Source organism: Lepeophtheirus salmonis, chromosome Z (genome assembly GCF_016086655.4).
Source record: "Lepeophtheirus salmonis chromosome Z, UVic_Lsal_1.4, whole genome shotgun sequence".
Classification (NCBI taxonomy): Eukaryota; Metazoa; Arthropoda; class Copepoda; order Siphonostomatoida; family Caligidae; genus Lepeophtheirus; species Lepeophtheirus salmonis.
The window spans coordinates 6,414,894-6,441,109 of record NC_092584.1 but is presented as its reverse complement, the minus strand read 5'-3'; the positions used below and the strand labels follow the sequence as shown (position 1 = coordinate 6,441,109).

The window sequence follows — 26,216 nt, the reverse complement described above, 5'->3', positions numbered from 1 at the left end:
ATTTGAAAAAATTTTTTTTTAATTTTCCAAAAAATTTAATATTTTAAATTTTTCTTCAAAAAATTTTACATTTTAAATGTAGTTCCGAACAATTAATTTTTCTATTTAAAAAGATATACTTTTTTTTTGCAAAACCAAATAAAACATAAAAAAACTGCAGACGCCCTTGAGAGTTTTCATTCCATTGATTTAAATGTTTTCTTGATGGGATCTATTTTAATCCCCAATCCCCATATTAAGGACCGATACAACATTTGTATATATTTGCCAATGAAGAACTAAAGGTTTTTTGGCTTTATGCATAGTCGTAAATTAAAAAAAAAAAGTTCCTCAAATGAGAACATTTGGTCGGAATATCACGAAAGAAGGAAATGATTATTAATTACGAGTCATTTAACCTTGTTGGCTTTTTAAGAGGAAGATAGAAATTCACTTGTTTATTATGTAATTAGTTATAAAAATAGATGAGTAGAATTGTATAAAATATGACATGTGAGTTTTGCTAAATAAAAAAACCAAACCTAAATTAACATGGTAGCCCTTAAAATTCGAGTGTCACTTTGGAGTGCATCACCTGGGTACATTGTATTATTTCTCATATATCCTCTTCTGATCTCCATATTCTAGACAACGACTCCGTATTGTTGAAATTCAAACATTGTAACCTTTGAATAATAAGGACATAACTTTGAAAAGTTCAACAAAGCGATGCTTCCCAAAAGAACAATATATATTAATGACGTAGGAGGAGAGGGATTGATCAATTTTTTTAAATAAATTTCCATGTAGGATTAGATAATAATTTGGGGTTGTACTGAATATTTTTATTTATGTATTTTTATAGTGATTTTCTGTTTCATGAGTTAATGTACTCTATGTAATTATACTGTAAGTTCTCATGGCAGAGACGAGAAAAAGACGTAGTGGTAGATGGTAGACTTAACCATATGTGATCTCTTCCGGGCTCATCCCTCAGTCGACTTTGAATCTCTCCGCAGAATACTTCATAATAGACAAACTCATCACCTCATCCACATCATCCACAAGAGCTTCCATTTACTTTGACGATCCTCCAAAGTACTAATTCTCCAAATATTCAATTATATATTTTTTGCATTGAGTAGTTAATTATTTATTATTAAAAGATTGCCATATTTGAATTTCAACTATCCGCTGTCGTTGTCTCCAATTTTGATATAGAAAGAGAATGAATGATGTGCCAGCAAATGTATAATATGTGACCCTGCCCCTCAATTGACGTTTTATAAGATTATCATATATTCAAATAACACTAAATGGCGGTATGTTAAAAAAGAAATATTGAAAATGAACGTGGTAATCCTGAAAATTTGGGTGGAGAGCAGTTTAGGTATCATTGCGTTTCATTAAATTAGATGCGGGCAGCTATGAGATGAAGGAAGAGGACACAACCCCCATTCCGTATCTAGCAATTATATACAGGGTATAGGGAAAGTCCTGTTAAATTAACTTTATATAATATAATTATATGCAGGGTTGCGATATATTATGTTTAAACTCTAGTTGGGTCAAAACTAGATCCAAGCAAACCCTTTTGAATAAAATAATTGTTTTGTTAAGCACAATGGAAGCCATGAGAGAGAGATCCTATTACTAAGAAGTATCTGAAGGGTATCTCTCCACCAGTCATCTTGAGGAACCTGAAGAGCCTGGAAGTCTACCACATGCTCATCAAGATAACTATTGATGCTTAATCTAGTCTTAAAGTACCCCTAGCAGACAGAAAAAGGTCAAAAAGGACCCCCCGGAGTCGTCAAGGCAATGATTGCAATAAATCCCAGGAGGAACCTCACTAAGATAGCCAAGGATTTCAAAATGGGTGCAATAACAATAAGATATCTTATCAGAGATGACCTTGGGATGTATCCCAGCACCTGTTAAGCAAGGTCAAGGCTAAAAGACGTGAGAGAAGCAATGTGATCCTTCAGAAGTAGAGGACTGGTACGGCTCCCAACATTGTGTTCAGTGATGAGAAGAATTAAACTGTGGAACATGCTTTTAAACCCCAAAATGATCGGATTCTGCCAAAAAAGGTGAGCTGGGTGACCATGGAGTCAACAGAGGGCAGAAGCCACAGTCTGTGATGGTTTGGGCGGCTGTGACTGAGACAGGGAAGTCCCCCTTGGTGTATGTGCCGGCGGGGATGAAGATCAACATCAAGGAGTACATCATGGAGGAAGGTCTTATTCCCTTGGCCCAATAGCACATCCATAATTAGACATAAGCCTTCCTACAGGATGGTGCCCCTTCCCACACATCAAGAGAGACTTAGCGGTAATGTGAGTGCAATTTGAGTGGCTTCTGGGACAAGACAGTCTGGCCCTCTCCAGCCCCGACCTAAACTTAATAGATTACTCCATGTGGTCTATTCTTGAGAGCAGAGCCTGTGTGACCCTAGCAAGAATTTGGACGACCTGATGCCCAAACTGGTGGCTGCGTGAGACTCCATCCCCGTGGACATGGTGGCATGCAAGTCCTTTTCCAGAGATACTTCTAACTGTGGTCAAGGCTAAGGGTGACCAAATCGAATGAAAGATATGTCACACGTTTATGGAACTATATCATTAGTACTTTAATAAATATTTTTCAAAACTTTCCGTGGACTCTCTACATCTATGTGGATCTTTAATTCTACTCCAACAAGGACTTACAAGTATAACTTCCAAGGAAATCCTTGTTTTTATTTCTTAATCTCCAAATTTCATGAGTACAGGAAAAAAAAAAGAAGAAGAAAACCATTAAAAATAACTGATTTCTATGTACTACACTTTATATATTTATTTTAAATTGTTCATGTCCTATTTTTAAATGAAATTTAATTTAGGAGTAAATATAGTGAGCTGCTTCATTCCACTTTAATTATATATGAACTTCTATTTGAGGTTATTCGTTCGCTAAAATAAGAAATTTATGTCCTTAATATGTTATTTGTACTTTGTGCTCGACAGGTGACTCGATAAAACACATTATTTCATGAATAAACAATTAAATTATGCTATCATTAAATAGTAGAGGAACATGTGTGGTCCTTATAACAAGAATGATACAAGATGACAATTAACAAAGAATTTAAGCCTATTCAAAGAAAAGAAATCTTCACCTTTCCGGTTTTGGGGAGGGTGGATAAAGGATGTGAATAATAAACTATAAAATCAGTTGACTTTTGTATATTCTATCAAGGGTTTCCGCAGCATCGTATTTTTTTGCGGGGGGTCTTGTTTTCGGAATTAAATTTTGAGGAGAAAAATTTCAAAAACCATAGTTGTTCACAAAAAGTTTCAAAAATCAATAGCTATTTGCAGAAAATTGAATTTTTTGGAAAAAAGTTTTGAAAAATATAATTTTTTCAAAAAAAATTCAACAATTGCTCACAAAAAATTCAAAAATCAATAGGTATTTACATAAAATTAAATTTTTTACAATAATTTTGAAAATTTAAATTTCAAATATGAATGTTTTAGGAAAAAAAATTAAAACTCAATAGCAATTTGCAGATAATTAAATATTTTGAAAAAAGTTTGAAAATTTTAATTTTTTGGAAAAAAATTGAAAAATTAAACTTTTTTGGAATTTTTTTCTCAAAAATTTAACCTTTTTGCAAAAAAATTCAAAAATGAAACCTTTTGGAAAAAAAATTCACAATTAAACTTTTAAAAAAAACAAAAATCACAGCTATTCACAAACATGAATTTTTTTGTAAAAAAATTCAAATATTAAATTGTTTGCTCTACTGCATAACTTTACCGGAATGAAAAAAAAATCAACCGCTATTTTCGTCTAAAATTTTTTTATCCTCACCAAAAAAAAAAATTCAAGTGAAGAGGAAATTATTCTGAATTTGGGGAGTGGTGATTTTGCTCATCCCTTACACTTTAACTTCCCTTTACGTAGAAGTCCAAGGTGTTCATATTGGGAAGCTGGTCACGTCTAAACGTTTAAGAAATCTGTGCCATTGGAGTGGAGACAAACTTAGAAAATTTTGATGGCATACACCGTCCTAGATTTCTCTTGGAATAAATATGGGTCCCGGTGTGATCCACGCGATAACAGTGTTCTTGAAGTAGGATTGTTTGTCTGTTCGTTATGTTTATTTTTTGAATATATTTTCTAGAGTAGGGTGGATTAGCCAATCTGAGCTGTTTTGCTCATGCGGCATTTATTGATGACCAGGCAGAATGGGATCCAGGAGCAATCCGGGCCTCAACCACTTTTGTTATACATATAAACTGTATTCGTGATACGTCAACGAAATGGAGGCAAAAATACCACGCACTGCAGATTTTTCCATGCCATCAATCTTTAAAGGAGATTGCGGAATTTTGAACTGCTTTGTTGAGCTTGTCAGTAAGATCAGGAGGGGAGGATTATAGTTAATCCTGGAGAGTCTCCAAGTTGACAGGAAGTGAAAGATACAACAAGATTGTCATTGAAGACTTTTGAACCACTCTGGCCTTTGAAATTGAAACCAATGAGTACCAGGAGGTGATGAAATCAATTGTGAAGCCCTATTTGGATAGCAACTACCTCAAGGGGGATGCCTGTTGGGAACAAGACTCAGCACCTGGCCATAAGACCATAACAACTCAAGCTTGGTGAAAGGAAACACTCACATATTTCTGTTGTCCAACTCATCTTGTAACCGCTTGTCACTACACTATGGAATATGGGGCTTCGTACTGGAGAAGGCCTGGATTGTCCAACACGGTCATCTTGATTCTCTGAATGCCTTTGTTGAAAAGGAGTGGACAGATATGTCCAATTACTACGGTTGTAAGATCTGCAGGCCCAGACTGGAGCCTACAGTAGCCGCAGAAGGGGAATTGCGAGAATTTCATAAAGTATAATTATAATGAGAAGTATTCTTGATACCATAGACGTACCAGAGTTCTGACATTAGGGACGTCATAGCCTGTTTTAAACCCGACAATACATATACCGGGTGATTAAAACTACAAGTTTTTAATGGCCGGGTATTCATGCGTGAGTGTGTTTAAATTACTCTCTCCCTTTCTCCTTTTTTCTTTCTTCCCTTCTCCCTTCCTTTTTCCCTTTTGAAAATAAGACCGACGCCAGGAGCGTCATGAGAGGTCCCTGACGCCCTTTCCGGTACTTCTATGCCTGATATTATGTACAAGTTGATCTTGATGAAGTTGATTTAATTCTTACTATCAAAACTGGTACGATTTACTTACACGTATTATATACTTACAGGAATAATTAGACAAGAAAATCCACCATAAAGTCAAGGATGTTATAAGCTACCTTAATCACGGGCTTGACATTCAGGATATTTACCTCCCTCATTACCATATGAAAATATGTAAATACTTATATTATTGTATTGTATAAATTTGTATCATCATAAAGTTGTTCATGCAAAATGCATTCAAAATTTAAATTAAGCATGATCTCGAGGATTCCGATCCATTAACTTCATTAATGTATTTTATTTTTAATTGCGTTTTAATATTTGCAAACCTATTTTTATTATTATTTATTGTGCAAATAACCTCATTAATATTTGTAGCTAAATATGTATGTACGTACAAAGTACCAGATTCAATAGCAATCAATAAGTTCAATATAAAAGGGATTACGTCAATGAATGCATAATTTGTATTCCGTATTTTTTTACTCGATACTTCCTCAATGATAACTACAATGAACCCATTGATTTGGTGAGTGATTTGTGCCAAAGAAACGAGTATCTCACTAGACTCTCAATGCAAATATAGTAGTCGTCGAATAACTTGAATACGTACATATCTCAAATTTATAAAAATATTGAATCTTAGAGCCACGTTTCTTATTAGTAGGACTTACACATGGCTAGATTTTTGAGGGATTTTTTTTTGCCTTAAATGAGCAAAAGTAGAGGGATAACATATTGAAGAATGAACATCTAAGTTATCAAAATGGAGCAATTTTGAAAGGATTATTTAAAATAAAGGGTGTCGTTGTATATATATATATTTTTTTTTTTTTTATAAAGGCTCAAAAACATTTATAATATAAAATATGTAGGTAGAGGAATTGAGTTTTATATAACATAAATAAACATTTTTTTTTAAAATGATTCCCTTCCCAGTGAACCTTTCAGTACATGCTGATATACATCAATAAAAACTTCGAACAATTAATAAAATAGGATCAGATGTAGAAATATAAAATCAAAATATAATATGACGAGTAAAATAATTAATAAAACATTAGAATAAAAACACAACTTAAAACCGAGTCAAGAGTCTAAAATTCACATTGAAAACAATGACTTCCCAAAAGTTTTGTAAGATCTAATAATTCTTTTCAATGTGTTGTAATATCTTGCTGATATTTTCGAGTGGTATTATTCCAAATCTGCTCCATACTGCCATCCATAAGCCGACACATTTGGAATTCTTAAAGAGAAGGCTGAGTATTGCACTGCAGCAGATATAAAAATGGTTCGTGATTCTGCAGCTTCCAATAGTTGATAGGTGCCTCACTTGTTTGCAATAAGGGCTTTAGCATTAGACAAAGCCAAATCCAATGCCTTAATATTATCAGTGAAAGTCCTACTATTTGATACTATAAACAATATTAACGCTTTTGTTAAATTCGATTCGATGTTTTCTCCGTTGACATTCAATGATATGGCTTCCTTTAAAATCCGAACATGAAGGTAATCAACAAAGGCATGAATGTTAGAATTCAAAGTTCTCACACAGTCATTGTATGGAGTGTCGTAAAAATAAGATTTGCGGATATTTGAAGTTGTGCTGTGACCCCTTGTCATCGTTTATGTGGAGCAGTGAACCTTGAATTTACTTGTGCCAGGGCTTAGGTAAGTTTAAATGATTCATATAATAGTTGCATAGCTTTTTAGCCCTACTTTCTAACTGTTGCTCATAACACATTTTCAAATGCCAGGGAGACGGAGGAATGTGGTATTTTGCGTATCTTCTCAAAGGAAAACTGAGGAGGGTTGTTTATCAAGATCATGAACTGTAGTTATATAATCGCGTATGGCTAGATCCTCCGGGAAACGGAGTCCCTCTGTATTTTGGAAGACATATTTTTTAAATGTGTTCTGGTGAATGATGGCAATCGTTTTATTGGACTCATATATAGGTGTTCCGGACCAAAGGATACGATGAACAGAATGCCCCATGATGTGGATATTTTTCCAATAGCTTCATTAGATAGAATAGTTCCCATCATAAAATATGTGTAGATATTTGATACAATTGCTCTCCATTCAATGTCTGGTTTAAGAGTTATCTCGGCCTTATAAGATTGGAGAGATATTTATGATTGAAAAGGGGTTTTAGCCGCACATTTTCTTCCTTTTCTTTGCTTTTTCAGCCAAGATGGGTAACGAATGAGCTTTGTATAACACTAAGGGAACAATGTGGATATTGTAAAAATTAATCCGTCGGAGAATATTAAACCTTCACCGTTCTTTTACTTTTTTGTAGACCCTAGAATTTAGTGACGTCCAGTTAGCTTGTGTTTCACCGTCTCCCTGCCATTTAATGGCCAGAACTATAATTTTGTCAGAAATGGGGCAGCCTTTAATTTTAATTGACATATTTGGACACCACGAACCAATCGGGAGGAAAACAGTCTTATCTTTATTAACTTTTAGGCCAGATCTGTCTGAGTATTTCTCAAACGCATTCAAAAGAACTTCAATTCCCCTGATTAGTTGTCTATCTGGGTTTGTTTCAACAAATAGGGGGTTATCAAGAGCATACGCGTCCAATAAATGGTTATTGGCGTTGAAGGAAATTCCAAAGCCTCCATGTTTTCCTTGTAGGGACCTACAAAATTCTTCGATTCCCGTAATAAAAAGTAATGGTGACCCAGGGCATCCTTGTCTGGAGATCTCTTCAGAGTGATTGGTTCACTGGAGTGCACCTCTATATTAATAGTGGATGATTCATTATGAAGCAAAGCTTTAAACGGATTAAAGAACCGTTGTGTGAGAAACTTTTTAATAGTTTTAAGAATGGTTTTGTGTTTTATGGAATCAAACGCCTTATGAAAGTCTACCACAATTATTGTTCCAAATTTATTTGAATCAATTACAGAATCAATGGAATCAATCTTATGTTTCGAGAAATGTCACTAATTTTTCGATTTTGTAAAAACCCCTTAGATGATGCCCAATCTTGGGGTGGAGGATTAATTTTATTTGTTTTGTAAAGAATCCCGCCAGAATTCTATGTTTCATTTAAATTTTAATTGAAAAAAAAAAATTCCAAAAATTAAATTTTAAATATTATCAGAAAAAAAAACCGTATATTAATTTTTTTTGGAAAAAAGTTTTAAAAAATCCACGGAAAATATAAAATTTTCGAATTTTTTTTTCAAAAATTCACTGCTGTTCATATAAGATAATTTCAAATATTATTTTTTTTTGGAAAGTACATTAAAAAATCAACAGCTATTCAGAAAAAATTAAATTTTTGGAAAAAATTTCAAAAATCAATAACTATTTTCAAAATTTTAATTTTTTGGAAATAACTTTCAAAAATACACAGTTGTTCACTAACAATTTAATTTAAAAAAATTAATTTCAATTATAAAATTTTTTTGTGAAGCTATTAACAGAAAATTAATTTTTTTGCCCAATATTTCAAAAATTAAATTACTTTTCAAATGTTAAATTAAAAAAAAAAAATCAAATATAAAATTTTCTAGTAAAAAAAAAAAAAAAAAAAATCTTTGATGTTAAATTAAAAAAAAAAAACAAATATCAAGTATGTTTAAAAATTGATGGTGGTGTGGTAAAAAATATCCGTTTTATAAAAAAAAAATTTTTGATAAAATTTTGCCTGATAGAATCATTAGGCAATATTGAATTTTAGGACACTTTAGAGACCAGGGCTAAGGCTGTTGACAAAGGGATGGATCAAGAGAGATTTGCTTTTACAGATTCCTCTCAGGACCATTGAGAGTGTAAGAAAAGGAAGGATGGTCAACCCTTGCAAACTGAAGTGAGGAAGGAAAAAAAAATCTTTCCCAAACTGGTGATTTCAAAATCTTTGACCAAAAAGACGCAAATCCACAAGGAAACTTGTAACAAAATTAACTACAAAGGGCTATCCAATACCCAAAGTCATCTGTCCACAACTACCTGAGGCACTCTTTGAATACTTTGCCATACAAACCTCGTCTGCACCACAAACTTTCAGAAAACCAAGGGAAGGCCCAGCTTCAATTCTGCCGTGAGCGGAAACACTGGACTGCAAATGTCTGAAAATGTATCCTCTTCAGTAATGAAAGTCCATTTGAGCTATTTTATGTCCCAAATCTACAAACAGATCGGGGTTGGGCAAAAGATGTAAAATCCACTCCAACTGTGAAATTTCCTACGAAAATTCATGTTTGGGCCGTTATCAGGCACTTGGCAGTGTCAGATCTTCACCTGATTCCACGAAACCAACCTGTGACGGCCGAGTATTACGTAACGGAGATCCTCAGCAAGTCTCTGATGTCAGCTTTGTCTCGTACTAAAGAAACTGGACCTCCTTTGAAGAAGAATATGTTGTCTGACACATCAAGAGCCATTTCCCAGCAGGATGGCGCCCCTGCTCACCACTCCAAGAAGGCACAAAAGTGTTGTTCAGACAACTTGGATTTCTACCAAAAGTCCTGATTTGTCTCCCATTGAAAGTTTGGGAGCCTTGGTCCAGAGGGAACTCAATGAAAATGCACTAGCAACTTCAGAGGATTAATTAAAAAAAAACTGACAAAACTCTGGAAAATATTTATCCGGATACTTTGAACAATCTGTATTAAGGGATGCCAAAACGCATAAAAAATGTATTAAGCTTAAAGTTCGTCATATTAAGAAGTAAATAAAGTCACTTGTTTAGGTTATTTCATGATTTTTTTTTTAAAAACCACCATCAATTTTTGGTCATACTGTACAGTGTCCAGGATCATCAAAATCTGGGATTGACCTCCCTACGAGCACGTGAGGGAACTCTCCTCACAGATGCCCACCTGAAAAAACATTAAAAAATACCAACGGCCTCAAATAAAGGGGCAAGAGCTTTTGGCCACCAAAAAGCCCAGATCTCAATTTTTTTGATTACTCTAAATGGTGGCACATTAAAAAATTCATAGCTATCCTCAAAAATCCTGTACAAAAATATTAAATTTTTTGGAAAAAAATTTCAAATGTCTGCACTTATTCACAAAAAATTTCAAATATTAATTTGTTTCCAAAAAAATTTCAAAAACTCATACCTTTTCTTAAAAAATTTATTTTTTTGGAATTCTTTTTTCCAAAAAAAATAAATATTAAATTTTCTATTAAAAATAAATAATTCCTTAAACTCTAAAAATTTTAAGTGGTCGGGGCAGCCTAATAGTACACGTTGCACAAAAATCAACGTACTACTACATAGTGTTGCCTGCGAGAAATACTTTCCATGAAAGCTGTACGTGTTATAATGGCCTCGAAATATACAATATTTTTTTTTTCTGTCTTACTATTTGAGTTTAAAAAAAAAAAATGTTATCCTCAAAAATATTTAATTTTGCCAAAAATTTCAAAAATCCATAGCTACTCGCAAAAAATTAAATTTTTGGAAAAAAATTTCAAATATAAAATTTTTTGGGGGAAAAAATCAAATATCGACAGTAATTCAAAAGTAATAATTTTTTTGAAAAAACATTTAAAAACCCATAGCATTTCGTAAAAAATTTAATTTTTCTGGAAAATAATTTCAAAGATCCATAGTTGTTTACAAATAATAATTTTTTGGGGAAAAAAAATCAAGTATTAAATTTGTAAAAAGCCAAAATTCCTTAAACTCCAAAAATTCCGAGTGGTGGGCGCAGCCTATTATTACACGTTGCATAAAAATCAACGTACTAGTACATAGTACATTGCCTTTGAGAAAGACACTCCATGAAGCTTTACATGTTATAATGGGCTCGAAATATAAGATGTATATATTTTTTTTTTGAGAGGGGGCTTGTTATTTTGAATTTTTTGAAAAAATTACGGTTTCCTTCAAAAAAATTATTTCTTTTGAAATAAATTTCAAATAATAAATTGTTTGAAAAAAAATTCAAAATACATTTCGGCAGTTATTCACAAAAAAGTTCAAATATTAAATTTTTTCAAAAAAAAAAATCAAAAATCCATAGCTTTTCTGAAAAAATTTTGGGAAAAAATTTTAAAAATCCAATGTTGCTCACAAAAAATAATTTACAATATTAAATTTTCAAGAAAATAAGAAAAATATCCTTTATCTCTAAATATTCTGGGGTGAGGGGGCACCCTAAGAGTACAGGTTGCACAAAAGTTAATATATTACTACATAGTGTAGACTGTGAGTAGGTCCCTGTATGAAGCTTTACCTGTTATAATGGGCTCGAAATAGAAAAAGTGAAAATCTGTCTACACCGGTTCAAAGGAAAAAAATCGGACTTAGTTAAAACTATTTAGATTAGCAAAGACAATTATAATGCTTCCGTCTGCGGGGCTTTGTTGGCGGAGCCGGATAGGTAATTAATAATAAAGATTATCAATAGATACACAACATTCTTAACTGGATAGGATAATTGAAAAAAAAAAAAAACATTTAAAAATTTCAAAGAGACATATCAAATATTAAATTAATTTTTTTTTTCAAATATCCCACTTCATAATGCCATTCTCGTAAAATCCCTTCTCCCTATCGGTGAAAGACTCGCACATCCAATTTTCATAGGCCTCTATTATTGAGGACAAATTTTTACTTCAATGCACATTGGTCCGTGACAGGAACATGGTGTAGCCCCTTTGTGCCAGGTCTGGACTGTAGTCTGGATACATAAGGACTTCCCATTCAGCTCCCGGAGCTTCTGACGCGTTATCGAAGATGTGTACGGCTTGGTTTTGCCTTCATAAAACACGATACCTCTCCTATTCACCAATGCTAGCTGTATCTGTTCCATCAGCAGCTTCAAGCGGTCAAGCTGTACACAGTAGAGGGCAGAATTCAGAGTTTAGCTATAGGGGAACGGGTCATAGTTATTCACTGGCAATCCAACAAACACACAGCATCACCTTCCTGGCAGTAAATCCTGGCTTAACCACGAGTGACTCTGACATACCTAATTCCTTTTTAATCGCCAGTCATAGTCTGCTTCAGAAATGAATGGATTTTGTTTCGATAAAGCAGTGATTCGTAGATGGAAATTCGATCCATAAGATTTTTAAAATACGGCGAATTTCTTCTTTTCAGACTTCTACACTCGAAGCAAAATAATTTGGCGACTGAACGACCTTTACAACGCTATATCGTATCATCCGATATGTTTTAATAATTAATAAGAAATACTTAGTTCAAAAACGGGATGGGAAATACGAAATTACTTATTTATTGATCAAAAAATAACAAATTATGAAAAGCATTGACGTATCAAGTGATACGAGGGAATCAATAGCTAACAACAAAATTCATAGAATATTTTGGTCTTAGCATGGTAATGCCTTGGATTATGAATACGGAAAAGAGGGATGATTTTTACTATTTTAAGTTACAGCCTTCCATAGCTTGATGGAAGCCGGTTTTTAAAGTGTATATATTATAAGACGAAAAGTATTGGTCCTAAAATATTGACACCCCATCCAGTCCTTTCCTAAATTTTAAGGAGGCGTTCGTATCGAATCGAAAACTACCTTTGCTAAATGACATATAATGACTCATAAATCAATCTTCTATAATTTTAATAACCCTAATTTATACTTTAATTAGGTCAAAATTAAGATTCATGGCAAATGTTAACGTGTTTTAAAAGTACTTAGGCCTTCTTTAGTGAGCATCATTTTTAAACGTAGCTTGTGAACTTGGGTGAAACGCTACCTCGAAAATGAAACGAATTTTGTTACATGATACAAATATTATTTATAACATAGTTTAACTTCAACGGTCAGTTTAAATACTAATTTCATATTGTACCGTCTTTAATGTCTCCGGTACCACCATGGTACCGTCATAACGAACAACAAGAGTAATCGTAAAGAAAATTTTGCATTAGATCACCTACCTATCTTTGTGATTCACATCCGCTCCAGTATCCAAAAGTAATCGAACACAGTCATATGATCTTGATCCCTTTACAATTGCACTATGAAGTGGAGTTCGTCGGTCGAAATCTCCGCAATTAGGATTTGCTCCTATAGGATATTTGGAAAATTAAATATAGATTAATGAAATGTGAATAATTAATATCCTCGTATAAATATTAGTATATAAATTAATAAAATATTTTAATTAATCGATTTTATCATGCGTGGTATCAGGCTGTAGAAGTTGTAGCGGGGTGGGCGTGGCCGTGAGAGAACTATTGGGCGGTTTTTTGTTTTCCAAAGAACAATGTACAGTATGACATTTCTCCGAATGACAATTTACCGAATGTATATTTTGCAAAAGACAATTTGTCAAATTAATTAATTAATTATTTTCTTTTTCTTCTTCTTTTCCTAGATATAAAAGTATTAACCTGATCCAGAAACAACAGTAAAGTTCGAAAACATTATCAAAAAATATAAAAAAGTAGCTAATATTTCCAGTGTCAAAATTTTCTCTAGACAAAATTACCAGCGAAAAAAATGTAGGCCCAAAAATTACAACGTTTGTATTTTGGCCATCCATAAAATATTCAATTATTGCATTGTCTTTAACACAAATCCTCTAAATCATCTCATTTTTTGGTTCTAAATTGTATTATCTGCTTATACAAGTCTTAGACAAAATACATTTATTAGCAAAATTTTCCTTCTAATATAATTTATAATTAATCTTATAGTACTAACGGCGAATTTTCGCATTTGAACAATGACTACAATACAAAATTATGGACTGAATTTACAAAGGAATCACCCTAATCAAATCCTACCAATACTTTTTTTAAGCCCAGGAGTATTTGTTACCACAATTGAGGAAATTACCGCAGTTATAAACTTTTGTATTTCAGAAATTTTTATTATGAATCCTGATTTTTTAACCCTCTTCCGCCTGGATGTACTTCAAAGTCTCTTTTTAAATAAAAGGGCGTAGCATTAATTTCCAAATTTATATCTTCTACCTAATTGTGATAAAAGCTAGTTTATGATCAATATAAGGAATATGTTTATACGTTTATACGTTCATATAAGGAGTATGTTTTTGAAGGAAATTATATATTTTTTCCTACGTTTATAATATTTTTATTATTTTTTATGAATTACTAGTGTTATTGTTTATAGTCATTCGTCCGAATGTACTTTCAAAGCCAAGGTACATATATATATATAAATATTTACTTTTTTATTATAATGTTACCAAGTGGATCTCAAAGTCTTGTTAATATATTTTTCATATTAAAAATGTTTTTGATGTTCTTTTATTTATATTATATCCTGATGTCTATACAAGTTTATACAACTGAGAATTTTTCGTTTTAATTCATTAGATAAAATTCAAGGGGTACAGGATTAGATTTCTTTAATTAAAGAAGCACATTTATGATCTCAAAACTCCTGCTTTTAAATATAAGAACCATAAGCTTAAATAAAATTATTTAAGAAGTTCTTCAATGACTATTTTGCATCGGTACCATCACGCTATGTGAAAATTCACCTTGACACACGTAAAGACTCTCAAGAAAGATTTAAAATACCTGATTTAAGTAGTATTTCAACTGTTTCAGGGGACTGGGATAAGGCTGCTAAATGTAGGGCGGACTGTCCTCGACCATTACGAATGTCAACACTAGCACCACCCTCGATCAAATATCGAACACACTCTGAATTCCCTTCCTGAGCTGCTAAATGAAGGGCTGTCATTTTCATGGTTCCCATAAGGACCTCTAAACACGCTCCATTCTCGATGAGAAGTTTGACAACTTCTCCATAACCCATGGAAGCAGCTGTATGGAGAGGAGTTTCGCTAAAAAGTAGAACGTTATTAGGAACAGCTCCGCTTTCGAGGAGAAGCCTGACATTCTCAACAGCGTTGGCTTTTACGGCACAATGAAGAGCTGTGGAGCCATGATCATGAAGTCCTGCGTTAATGTCACATCCCGATGCAATTAAGCTGCGTATGGCCTCCGTGTTCGAAGAAAGAGCAGCACAAAATAGAGGTGTGGCTTGATGCTGCTTATCAAATGAATTCACATTGATTTCTGGTGAGGATAGAAGAGTTCTAAGAGTTTCGAGGTCACCACTACATGCAGCTAGATGAAGGCAGGTACGGCCATCCAGGTCTTTGGTATTTGGATTGGCTTTTTGATCCAAAAGAAATTTGACTAAATTGATTTTTCCTTTCCATGAGGCCCAAAGAAGGAGATGATGTCGAAAGTTTTCAGGCTTCTTACTTATTATCTGAAAAAAGTATATAAAAAAATATACAAACATCTCATTTTGAACGATGAGTAAAGGAGACTGCTGTTAACTTACTTTCATGAGAGCTTCTAGATTTTCCGCCTCGATTGCATCTTGAATCTCTTTACTTGATTCATTGAAAACATTTCTCTGCAAACGATTCTCGATTTCCTTATCATCCCAAGGCATTTTGTAAGTGCTTGTTTCAGTTCTGAAAATAAAAGTATTAAAATGAATTAATACTGTGACAAGTAAGGTCCTTATTTACATGGTCTAGTCCAATTCAGTCTTAGAACCAATCTTATCTAGGGGCGTGTATAAGATTATATATATATTTATTTTTTTTTTGGGGGAGAAAATGGTCTTGATTTTGGTTTTTTTTTTGTAATAAAATCCAAAAAAAAAATTTCAAAAATCCTATTCATAATAAATAAATTTATTTGATTTTTTTTTTCAAAAATCCATCTCTATTTACAGAAAATTAAATTTTCAAAAAAAAAAAAGTTCAAAAATTAATTTTTTCGGGAAAAAAGTTCAAAAATCCATAGCTATTCACAAAAAATTTTGTGAATAAGAAATTTAAAAATTAAATTCTTTGCACTGCTACATAATTTGTCCGAATGATCATTTTTTTAAAAAATATATCCTTAAAAATATTTTTTACACAAATGTTCAAGCAATTTTTTTTCAAAAATACCTTAATATCTGAAGGGGACTACAGCCCCTCCAGCCTGCCCCTGTTGTTGCAACTGCTATCAGTCCTTGGAACCGGGTTTTAGGACTGCCAGTACTGATAAAAAAAAGAATACATTTTTGTTGAGTGATCTTATCAAGGTCCTAACTTTATAAGATTTTAGAACAGACGTGCAGGACTGAACTGGATCAGACCAAGTCTAAACTGGACTTTAGTCTTTAGACCTTAATAAGGAGTGACAGAAAACTAATCATAACTATAAAGGAAATGAATGTGAAATATAATTAATACAAATTTGGAGAGAAAAGGATTTTTTTATTGAAATAGTTGCAGATCTGTCCTCAATCTCCTAAAATTCGCCAATTCAAGATCATTTGGTCAAATTTAAATTTTTAGGAGTCAAATTCCAAAGCCAAAACATTACTTGGGAATGAGTGCAAGGTTGTGCAATTTTATGGTCAAGTATTTTGTTGTTATAAAGTTCTACTTTAAATTTTTTCATTGAAGTTTGGACAAAATTAAAAGTGTAAAAACACCTGATTTTGGTTTTTAGGAATTAAAATTTTAAGTACTCCTTTTGATCCGAGGTAACTTTTTATTTACCAAGTCCAAGCAAAATACGTTATAGTGCTGTTTAATTAGGTTTTAAAAATTATTAGCAAAAATATCCCAAGGTTTTCTGTTACAATTAATATTTTAAGGGGTTCCAAGGAAAAAAATAAAAATAAATAAAGAGTTAACTTGTTTTTTGTTTTTTTTAAAGAAGAAAATGTTAATTATAAATGCAAATTACGATAGATAATTAAAGTCTGAAGTATTTCATAATTCTTTTTGGTTTGATAATTTTTAATTGACTCATAGCATTTCAGAGGGAACAAGCTGCAATACCTCTTTTGTATTTTGCATTCATACTAAATATTTACTCCTTTGGCCACCAGCTGTAGATGGAGTAGTAAGCATTATGTATAGTCCCAGTCTAAGTCGAACGGTCTTTTGTTTTGAAATGCCCCTATTCTCCTCCCTTGCTAGCCAAAATTTAGAACAGCTAGCACAATAAGTAAGAAACAGGCTTCCAGTTGTACCATCTAGTCGCAAAGAAGCAAGTTCACGGCTCCCATTGATTCAGCAGGGGCGTCCGCAGGCTAATTTTTCGTTTGATAAAATATATATTTTTTAATCCATAGCTATTCACAAAATACAGGGTGTCCACGATAAATTGGAACTACTTTAAACTTCATCCAGATCCATAATATGGATATTCGGGGTTAAATCATACTAATATAAAAGGTTGCTGAACAATACACTATAACTTTCACCACAATTGTTTTGACAACAAAGAATAGTCATCATGGAACAAGCAAGGAGAGACGCCATCCTCGAATTGGCTCGTGCAGGACACAAGTCCTCTGCTATCTACAAGCTTCTTAACTACCCCAAGACCACGGTGTACCGGGTCTTCAATGACTGGGAGGTTGAGGAGAAGGTCTGCCGCAAGGCCCACAATATGATAAGTGACCGAATCCGCACTCCCCGCTTCCTTGAAGGCCTCCGGAAGTCCATCAAGGCTTTGCCAGGGACTTCCTTGTCCAGGTTAGCCAAGAACTGTGGAGTGAGCAAGCAGCTGGTCTCCAAGGCTGTGAATGAGAACTTCGGGTACAGGTCATACCGAATGACCAAACAACACATCCTCACAGCATCCATGAAGGCCCCCAGGCTCACCAACGATAAGCGTCTCCTCAATGACCTGAAGAGCCATGGAGGAAGAATCATCTTCTTCTCCGACGAGAAGAACTGGACTGTCGACAGAAACTACAACGTCCAGAATGACAGGTGGCTTGCCAAGGAGAGAGAAGAGGTCCCTGCAGTCTTCACCACAAAGTTCCCGGCCTCTGTGATGACCCTGGGTGTCATCTGCAGCACCGGTGAGTTGATGCCTCCTTTCTTCTTCAATCCCAAGGAAAGGGTTAACGCGATAAGGTACTGCGAAGTCATGGAGGAGTTTGTCATCCCCTGGATGAAGGATACGGCCGTTGGGAGGGAGTTCATATTCGAACAAGACTCAGCGCCCACACACATCGCCATGAGGACCACTAACCTCTTCAACTCCCACGACATCACTTCCTGGGATCGCAACACCTAGCCCTCCAACTCACCCGACCTCAATCCGTGTGATTACTACTGGTAGGGAAGTTGGAGAGGGAGGTGTGCAAGGTCAGCCACAAGAGCATCGCGGCCCTAAAGGGCTTCATTACGAGGGAGTGGAATGCTGTCGATTCCGTGGAAGTCATCAGGGCATGCAAATCCTTTAGGGGCAGGATGGAGAAGATGGTGGCTGCTGAGGGAGGACATGCTGAATAAATTTATTGTTGAATATCATGTCTAACTTTTTCATATTAACAAATACACTCCAAATTCCATTTTTATCAAGCAGGTTGAATTTTAAGATAGTTCCAATTTATCGTGGAATCCCTGTATATGAAAAATCCACTTTTTTCTAAAGAAAAATTCAAGATTAAATTTTTCGTAAAAATAATTTAAAAATCAACAGCTATTTAAAAAAAAATTTAAAGCTGTTACAAGTCTCAAAACTAATATGTACTCACATAAGGATGTCTGCAAGGGGTTAGCTTAAGGGGCGAATTTAAGAATTATTTTTTTTTACTAATTTTTTTTTAGTCAGGATGACATTTTTTTTGCCTAAAATGAGGTTTCAAAATTTATTCATTTAGCAAATCAGGCGCAGAGTAAAAAATTTAATATTTAAAATTTTAATTTTTTAGATTGATTTACAAGAATGCATTTTTCTGAAATAAGTATGGATTTCTGAAATTTTTTGTGATTAAATGTAGATTTTAGAATTTTTTTTCAAAAAGTTTTATATATGAAATTTCATTTTTGAATTTTTTTTCCGAAAAATGTAATATTTTTGAATAACTGTGAATTTTTGATAATTTTCCAAAAAAATCAATTTTTTTAAATTACTGTGGATTTTTGAAAAAAAAAATCAAAAAATTTAATATTTTAATTCTCAAAATTGTTTACAAGAAATTTATTTTTTCATATTTTTTTCAAAAAATTAAATTTATTGTGAATAGATATGAATTTTAGTTACTTTTTTTCAAATAAATTAAATTTTCTTTGAGTTACTATTGATTTTTGGAATTTTTTTTCCAAAAAATTAAATTTTTTGTGAACAACTATGGATTTTTGAAATTTTTTTACGGAAAAAAAAGTAATTCCAAAAAACAAACCCCCAAAAAAAAAAAATATATATATATTATATAATCTTCTAAGTGTACGCACATACATATCAATTATGGAATTAAATTTACATTTACATACATATTAAATATAAAAAATAAATGACTAAGGCCTTTTGAATTTCTTTAGGTAGCTTGTACCTACAAACAAATTATAGGCCTGTGTATTATTTCATTACTCACCTATTATTAATGTTGTTTTTGTTGTTATATCCATAAGACATTGGAGGATTTGATGCCTTGGGTCTGTAATTAGAGAGTCAAAAATATTAGATTATGTTTATTTCAATTATATTATAAATCTTTTTTTTGTATGCACTCTATAAAGTATTTTTAATAACGTTATTAATTTAATTGTAATTGAAGGAGACGCCATATTTTACTATAAATAATGCATAAATTTCAAATAAATCTTGATTAAACTTCATGAAATGGCTTTATGAATTGAAAAAAACCCTCAATTTATATTGGAATTTAATTTTTGAAATTTTATTAACAAAAAATGAAATTTTTTGTGAATAAATATGAATGTTTGAAAATCTTTTTTGAAAAAATCATTTTTTTTAGCAACAATCACTTTTTGAAATTTTATTTTAGAACAGCTGTGAATTTTTTCCAAAAATTTGATATTTAGCAAATAGCTGTTGGATTTTGGATTTTTTTTTTAAAAAAAAAATTCCAAAAACCAAACACTCCTTCCCAAAACATTATCTTGTGGAACCCCTACCTTCAATTTACTTAATAAAAGTAGATAGATTACGTTAAATATACACAAAAATCGGCCAGGAAAAAATCGAACAAAACAAAAAGAGAACAGGCGCAAACTTCTCTTGGCCATCAGTGAACCAACCTTTATATTAGGTTCGTGTAAAAGTAATTTGTATTTCCCGCCCTTTTTTTAATACTAAGTCTGTCTTGTTCATTAATTGCAAAATCGGATAATACGATAAAGTCTTGTAAAGGTGTGACTGTATACTACAAACGATTTCGGGACAGTATTGCGCTTGGTTAGTGAATTCGTGAATTATCGTGCGCGAGTATGGAAAAGAAATTTGCCATATTTATCATTCTTACCTCATGAAGGTAAAAGCACGTCATAAGCGACAAAGAAAATTTTCAAGGTATACTTTTTCGGTTCGTGTTGCTCGAGGAATTGCTTCCCTCTCAATTATGACCTCAACGTTGAACAACTCGACCGTTTGAAACTGGCGATCGAACAGAAGCTGCAAGGATTGGTTAACAGGAGACAATGCCAGGCTGAGCACATCTTGATGATGCGTCAAAAGTTCTGGGAGCTCGGATAGGAACTTCTTATTCGTCCACCCTACGGTCCAATCTTGCTATCAAGTGACTACCTGTCTATGGACAACACGCTTGTGGTACAAATTTGTCCTCAATGGATGCCTGTGAGATGTCAATTTTTGCTGATAGGACAAGGGTTCTATGAAAAGGGCATAATGAAGTTGGATTCTCTTTGGTAACAAGTTATCAAACAGAACGGAGCATACTTTGCATAAATCGGATATTTGTAACAGTTTTTTTTTTGTAAAGGATTGAAATAAAGAGACATATACGAAATTAATTTCCTCAGCCAACCTTTAACTATTTATACTGCAAATCCCTTATCATGGGTAGATTAAAAAAAAAAAAATTTCATCGATTAGGGACGAGAAAAGTAGATAATTTGAGAAAAATATCTTGTTCTTTCCATTGTAATTTGTATCTACAACATTACGGACACTCCGAAGTGTTCAAGGAGGCATGTTTTTAAGGTGATCAAGATGAAAAATGATGGAGAAGACCTCTTTAGGAAAGCAGAGAGTTAAGGGTACAATTTAAAGAAGGACTCGGAGTTCCTGTCCATCTTTGAAAAGGAGATCAAGGAAAGAGTATTTTGGGAGCTCAAAGTACATATATTTTACTATACAAAATAAATACATTTTCAAATTACCTGACTAAAACTTCATCAATTGACTTTATGAATAAAAAAAGCTTCAACCCCTGAATTTTCATATACTCATAGTCATGTATGTTTCATCAATGTGAGTACTTTCTTTCTCCATAGACCACTGCTAGCTTATTGTATGAAGTATGGATAATCTTGTTCCTTCGACATAGGTACAGGTAAACCCCTTGAAGGACTTACTTTATGTATATACACTCATCTATATCGTTTTATTAATCCTTTGAATACTTGGAATATTATTTTTGGATAAAATGACATAATACTGGAGTGGATATTATTAATTCATAATACGTACATTCAAAACATATAATACTTATAATGATTACAACCCAAATCTCTACTTTACCCCCCAATCCTTCATTTTGTGTTTATTCTTGAAAAGCCTATTTCTAAATATAGTTTTTTAAAGCATTTATTATGATCATAAATCTGAAGAAAATGTGTGTGTGTCCTGCTCACACAGTTGGACCTATGATGCTGAAACTTTGCATGGGGCCCTCCTTTGGACCTGGTCAGGCGGGTTACAGATTTTTTCTTCTATATCCAAAACACAAAAATGCTTTTTGGAGATGAAGGAGACTAGATAAGGTGTTGATTTATAAATCATATAATGACTGATGTTTAAAAAAAAAAAAAATATATATAAAAAAACGGTATTTTCTAAATTTATTGAAAATCAAAAAAGTTATTTAAAAAAAAAAGTCTGTAAAAATTGTACTTTTTTTTTAGGTGCAAAAAAAAAAAAATGAACCTCCAATGAAATATTTGATTCGTAAATAAAATAAAGTTTGTAAAAATTTCTCGAGAAATATGTTTGCATATAAGTGTGACTCTTAAAAATGGATGTTTTGACTCAAATTTCTGTCATTCTTTGAATAATTTTTCATTTTTTTTCCACTTTTTTTCATCAAATGTCAATTCTAAATTTTTTTAAAAGAAATATTTGCAAAAATTAACCAGTTATCGAGGGTTATCTTTTCCGAGAACTTTTTCATAACTTTTTGCTTGTTAGTACGAAAAAATATTGGTAGGTTTGTGCTCTTCTTTAAAATTCCAAGAAATGCAATTGACACCTTTTTTTTTTTTTTTTGCAAAATTAGTACAAAAAAAAAGAAGTTTATAACACAATATTCATTATTATAAATTCATAATAAGAGTTGTATCTAAGGTTGGAAGAGCCAAAAATGATAGTCTTTTTTTTCGGAGGTATAATGATGAAACTTTGTTGGTTTACTTTACTTAGCCGGATTGATATAGTGTCAAAAATCCAAGAAAATTAGAATTATCAGGATTTTTTTCGCCCACAACGAAACATTCATATTATAATTGTTAGTATATAGAAGTTTTTCTGAATATTTTTTTTATTTTTTCAGTTAATTTGACCATTTTCAATGTGACTTCCCTCTCTCTAGCACGAGCAATGCTGGGTACTCTGTTGCTATTACATATCTTATATATTTTATTAAGGTTTTTTTTTATTTGATCACTCATATCATCCAAAATGGTCAAAGAGATCAATGTAAAATTTAGCAAGTAGACGTATAAATACCCAATAATGTTCGTAAAATATATTTTGTTTTGCCTCCAAGGTAATTAGGAACCTGTTTTTTACCGAAATAAAACCTCATTTTCCACTTTTCTTTCTGTAATAATGTCTTTTTTATCTATGTCTCTTACCTCTTTTTTTGTCCATTTGTATATTTCTGATATCTCTGATGTTCAGAAGATAATATCAAATCAATAATAAAAACACTTTTATATTCATAAAAAACATTTTTACATCAGTTAATTTTTTTCCCCAATTTTTTTCTTTCTGTAAATACCTATAGATTTTTCAATTTTTCTCCGCAAAATTTATTATTTGAAATTGAATTTTTAAATTTCTTTTCACACAAAATTTTAATTTTTTGATTTTTTTTTTTTTGTAAAAAGTTCTAACCCAAGCCCCCAAATAGAACTATATAATCCTGTGGATGCCCATCACTAAAAAAATATCACGAGCAAAACTCGTCAATTCGTACTCGATTTTTATGAAGTAAGCAAAAATAGACACCAAAAACTCTGTTCCTGCTTTTAAAATCCGAGTATTTACTCGTAACTAATCAAAAAAGTATATTTCTCTCCTCTTTTCTTTTTTGAGAAAATCAAAAAGTATTTCTTTGATTCGGATTTAAAAAGTTTTCGCGCCTACAAGAGCAAGAAATCTGCTTTATCCGAGCCGGTCAAGAATGTGAATCTTTTTAAATGACAGTTTTCAATAATCCTACATAAAATATGATTTTTTGACTAACGAATCTGTTAATGTGCAAAAAGTGTTTGGTAGTAGGGTAGATGGGCAGTAGCCCCCCTAAATCAATGATTTTTTTGTCCACTCACCCCATAATTTTATATCAATTTAGTTAAATTGTAAGTTTGTAAGTACCCATGAGAGTAATGAGTATTCGAGCGAATAACGAGTATGGCTCGTTCATTCCTCGATTTTTTTTTATAAACTCCAAAATACTCGGCACATCCCTAATAATGAAGCCGCCTCATAATGATTTTGACAGAAATAAATATATATAAAATTGTTTTTTGAATCCTTATTATTTTCCTACCCTCTCTCTGTTGGATCCTCTCAAAATAGCCCCATCATTCAACAATACATGAAGTCTTTTTAAGTAATAATTATTATTCGACTCCTTAATCGTATATTGGGTACTCAAGTATGTATATAACATGTAATATATGTTGTAGAATGAACCCTACGGGTAATTGATTTTAATCAAAAGTTATTATCATGAAGAATTATTAGAGTGCTTTTAACTTGTCCTTCCTCAGAATTTAGAGATAGGACGGCTACGGGTAGGCTCGGACCTAAAAACATAAATACTTGAGTAAATTTCGAGTAGCCGAACTTTGGAATCCAGATCCGAAACCAAAAATATACTTAGCGGAGCATACACAATTAGTTACAAAACAAAACAAACATTACCTCTCTAGTTTACGTACAAGTAGAGAAAATGATACTTGAACGTGATCAACGAATTTCCATTCGTGCACTACAAGCATTTGGGCATCTCCAGTACCAAAAATCTAAATTGTCATCAAGTCCGAAATGTTGGAGAGGAAGAAGGACTCTTTCAAAAAAGCCAAACCCGGAAGTGTTAAGGAAAAAACCCCAGGGGAATACCCTCAAGTCCATGAGGGACCATGTAAAAGATCTCTGTGTTTCACATGAGATTATCTAGAGAGCTATTAAAAAAAGTGGGAGAAAAGATCCTTGTGTTGGTGGAGAGGATACTTTTGACATTAGCAATGAAGGAAACCCATCTCTTCCGTTGTAAGACTATTTTGAATTAGCCTTTTGAGTTCTTTTGAACTCTTTTTGTTTCACTATTGGTCCCCATCAGCCCTGATTCCAACTCACTCGACTACAATTTTTGTGTGTTCTTCGAGGTGAAGGCCTCCAATATACATCAACCAATCTTATGCTGCCGTTTGAAAGCCATCAATGACATCTAAGGGCCCTTCATTAATTATTAAGAGAGCTCAGACACACATCTATTTGATGCATAAACATGGATGTTTAACTGAAATATATGTCATTTTTTAAATAATCTTTCATATTTTTTTCTCTTTGCTGTCAATTTTTAAGACGAAATGCCACAAAACTATGAATTTCTGAGATAAACTTTTAAAGCTGAACATTACAATTGAGCTTTTTCAATTTCCGGAACATTTAATCAATTTTTTTCCAATATTAGCCAAACATGTTATCCAGATTTTTTATATTGCGTATGATGAGTGATTTCCTTTACAATGCTAATAAATTCAATAAAATCCTTTTTTTTGAAAAATTAGGACCGAGTACTTTAAATCCTTAGTTATGACATGTTTTATCTTTATCATGGAATAATTTAAGGTTTTTAAGATCCGCAGAATCCTTTTTCCCCCCCAACATTTAAAATTTATAATTTTATTTTTGAAATTTATTTTCCAAAAAAAATTGCATTTTATTTTGACAGCTTTGGATTTTTGATTTCTTTTCGAAAAAAATATAATATTTGAAATTCTTTTGCAAAAAATTTAATTTTTTCTAAATAGCTATGTATTTCTCCATTTTTTTAAGTAAAAAAATCATTTTTTGTGGATAGCTGTGAATTTTTGAAATTATTTTCGAAAAAATTTAATTTTGTAATTTTTTTTTGTAAACAACTGTGGACATTTGAATTTTTTTTTTTTAAATTTTGAGTTTGGATTTTGTTCCAAAAAAAAATCAAAGACCAAGCACCCCCAAAATATATTCCTGCGGACGCCCCTGCAACTATGATCCCGGATCTTTTCGGATAATACAAGTTTAATTTTACCATACTCGGGTATTTTGAACCCGGATCCGTATTCATGACCCGTCCTATCTCTACCTGGGATAAAGCACAACTACTTCCTTCAGATCCTTACAATACCTATGTTATATGTATTATTTATGAACGAACTACCTCAATACTCTTTTATTCGATTCATAACCCCCTTATGACAGGTTTATATGATTGTACCAATATTAATAATGATAAATAATCATTAATATCCATCTATTTTTCTATTCTTATTTCCTATTATATTCCACATCGTTAACTTTATTGAACCTTGCACCCCCCCAAAAAAAAAAAATCCCTTTGTAGCTATTAGTACATGTTTTTCTCAATAGAGTAAAATCTGGAGAAGGGAAACTTCTGTTTTTCAGATAAAAAGTTGATTATATACAGTCCCGGAGTGATAATAATCACACTATTATATTCATCGTAGGCCCGAAACATTCCTTGAAGGTATTTCCTGAGACTCTGTTTAATACTCTTCCCAAAAAGCGCCAAGTAAGCCCTACAACAATCTCCAGTCCCATAAACACAAGCCTGAGGATGAAATCAT

General features: G+C 32.6%; 1 protein-coding gene across 1 annotated transcript in view; it reads right to left on the bottom strand.

The window, feature by feature from the left end:
* Positions 1–26,216, bottom strand: part of LOC121130565 (transient receptor potential channel pyrexia-like) — a 110,988-nt gene that overhangs the window by 18,694 nt on the left and 66,078 nt on the right. Inside the window, 4 exon segments of the mRNA XM_040726311.2 lie at positions 13,075–13,204; positions 14,689–15,391; positions 15,467–15,602; positions 19,529–19,591. Of these exon segments, the coding sequence (XP_040582245.2) occupies positions 13,075–13,204; positions 14,689–15,391; positions 15,467–15,602; positions 19,529–19,591 (1,032 nt within the window).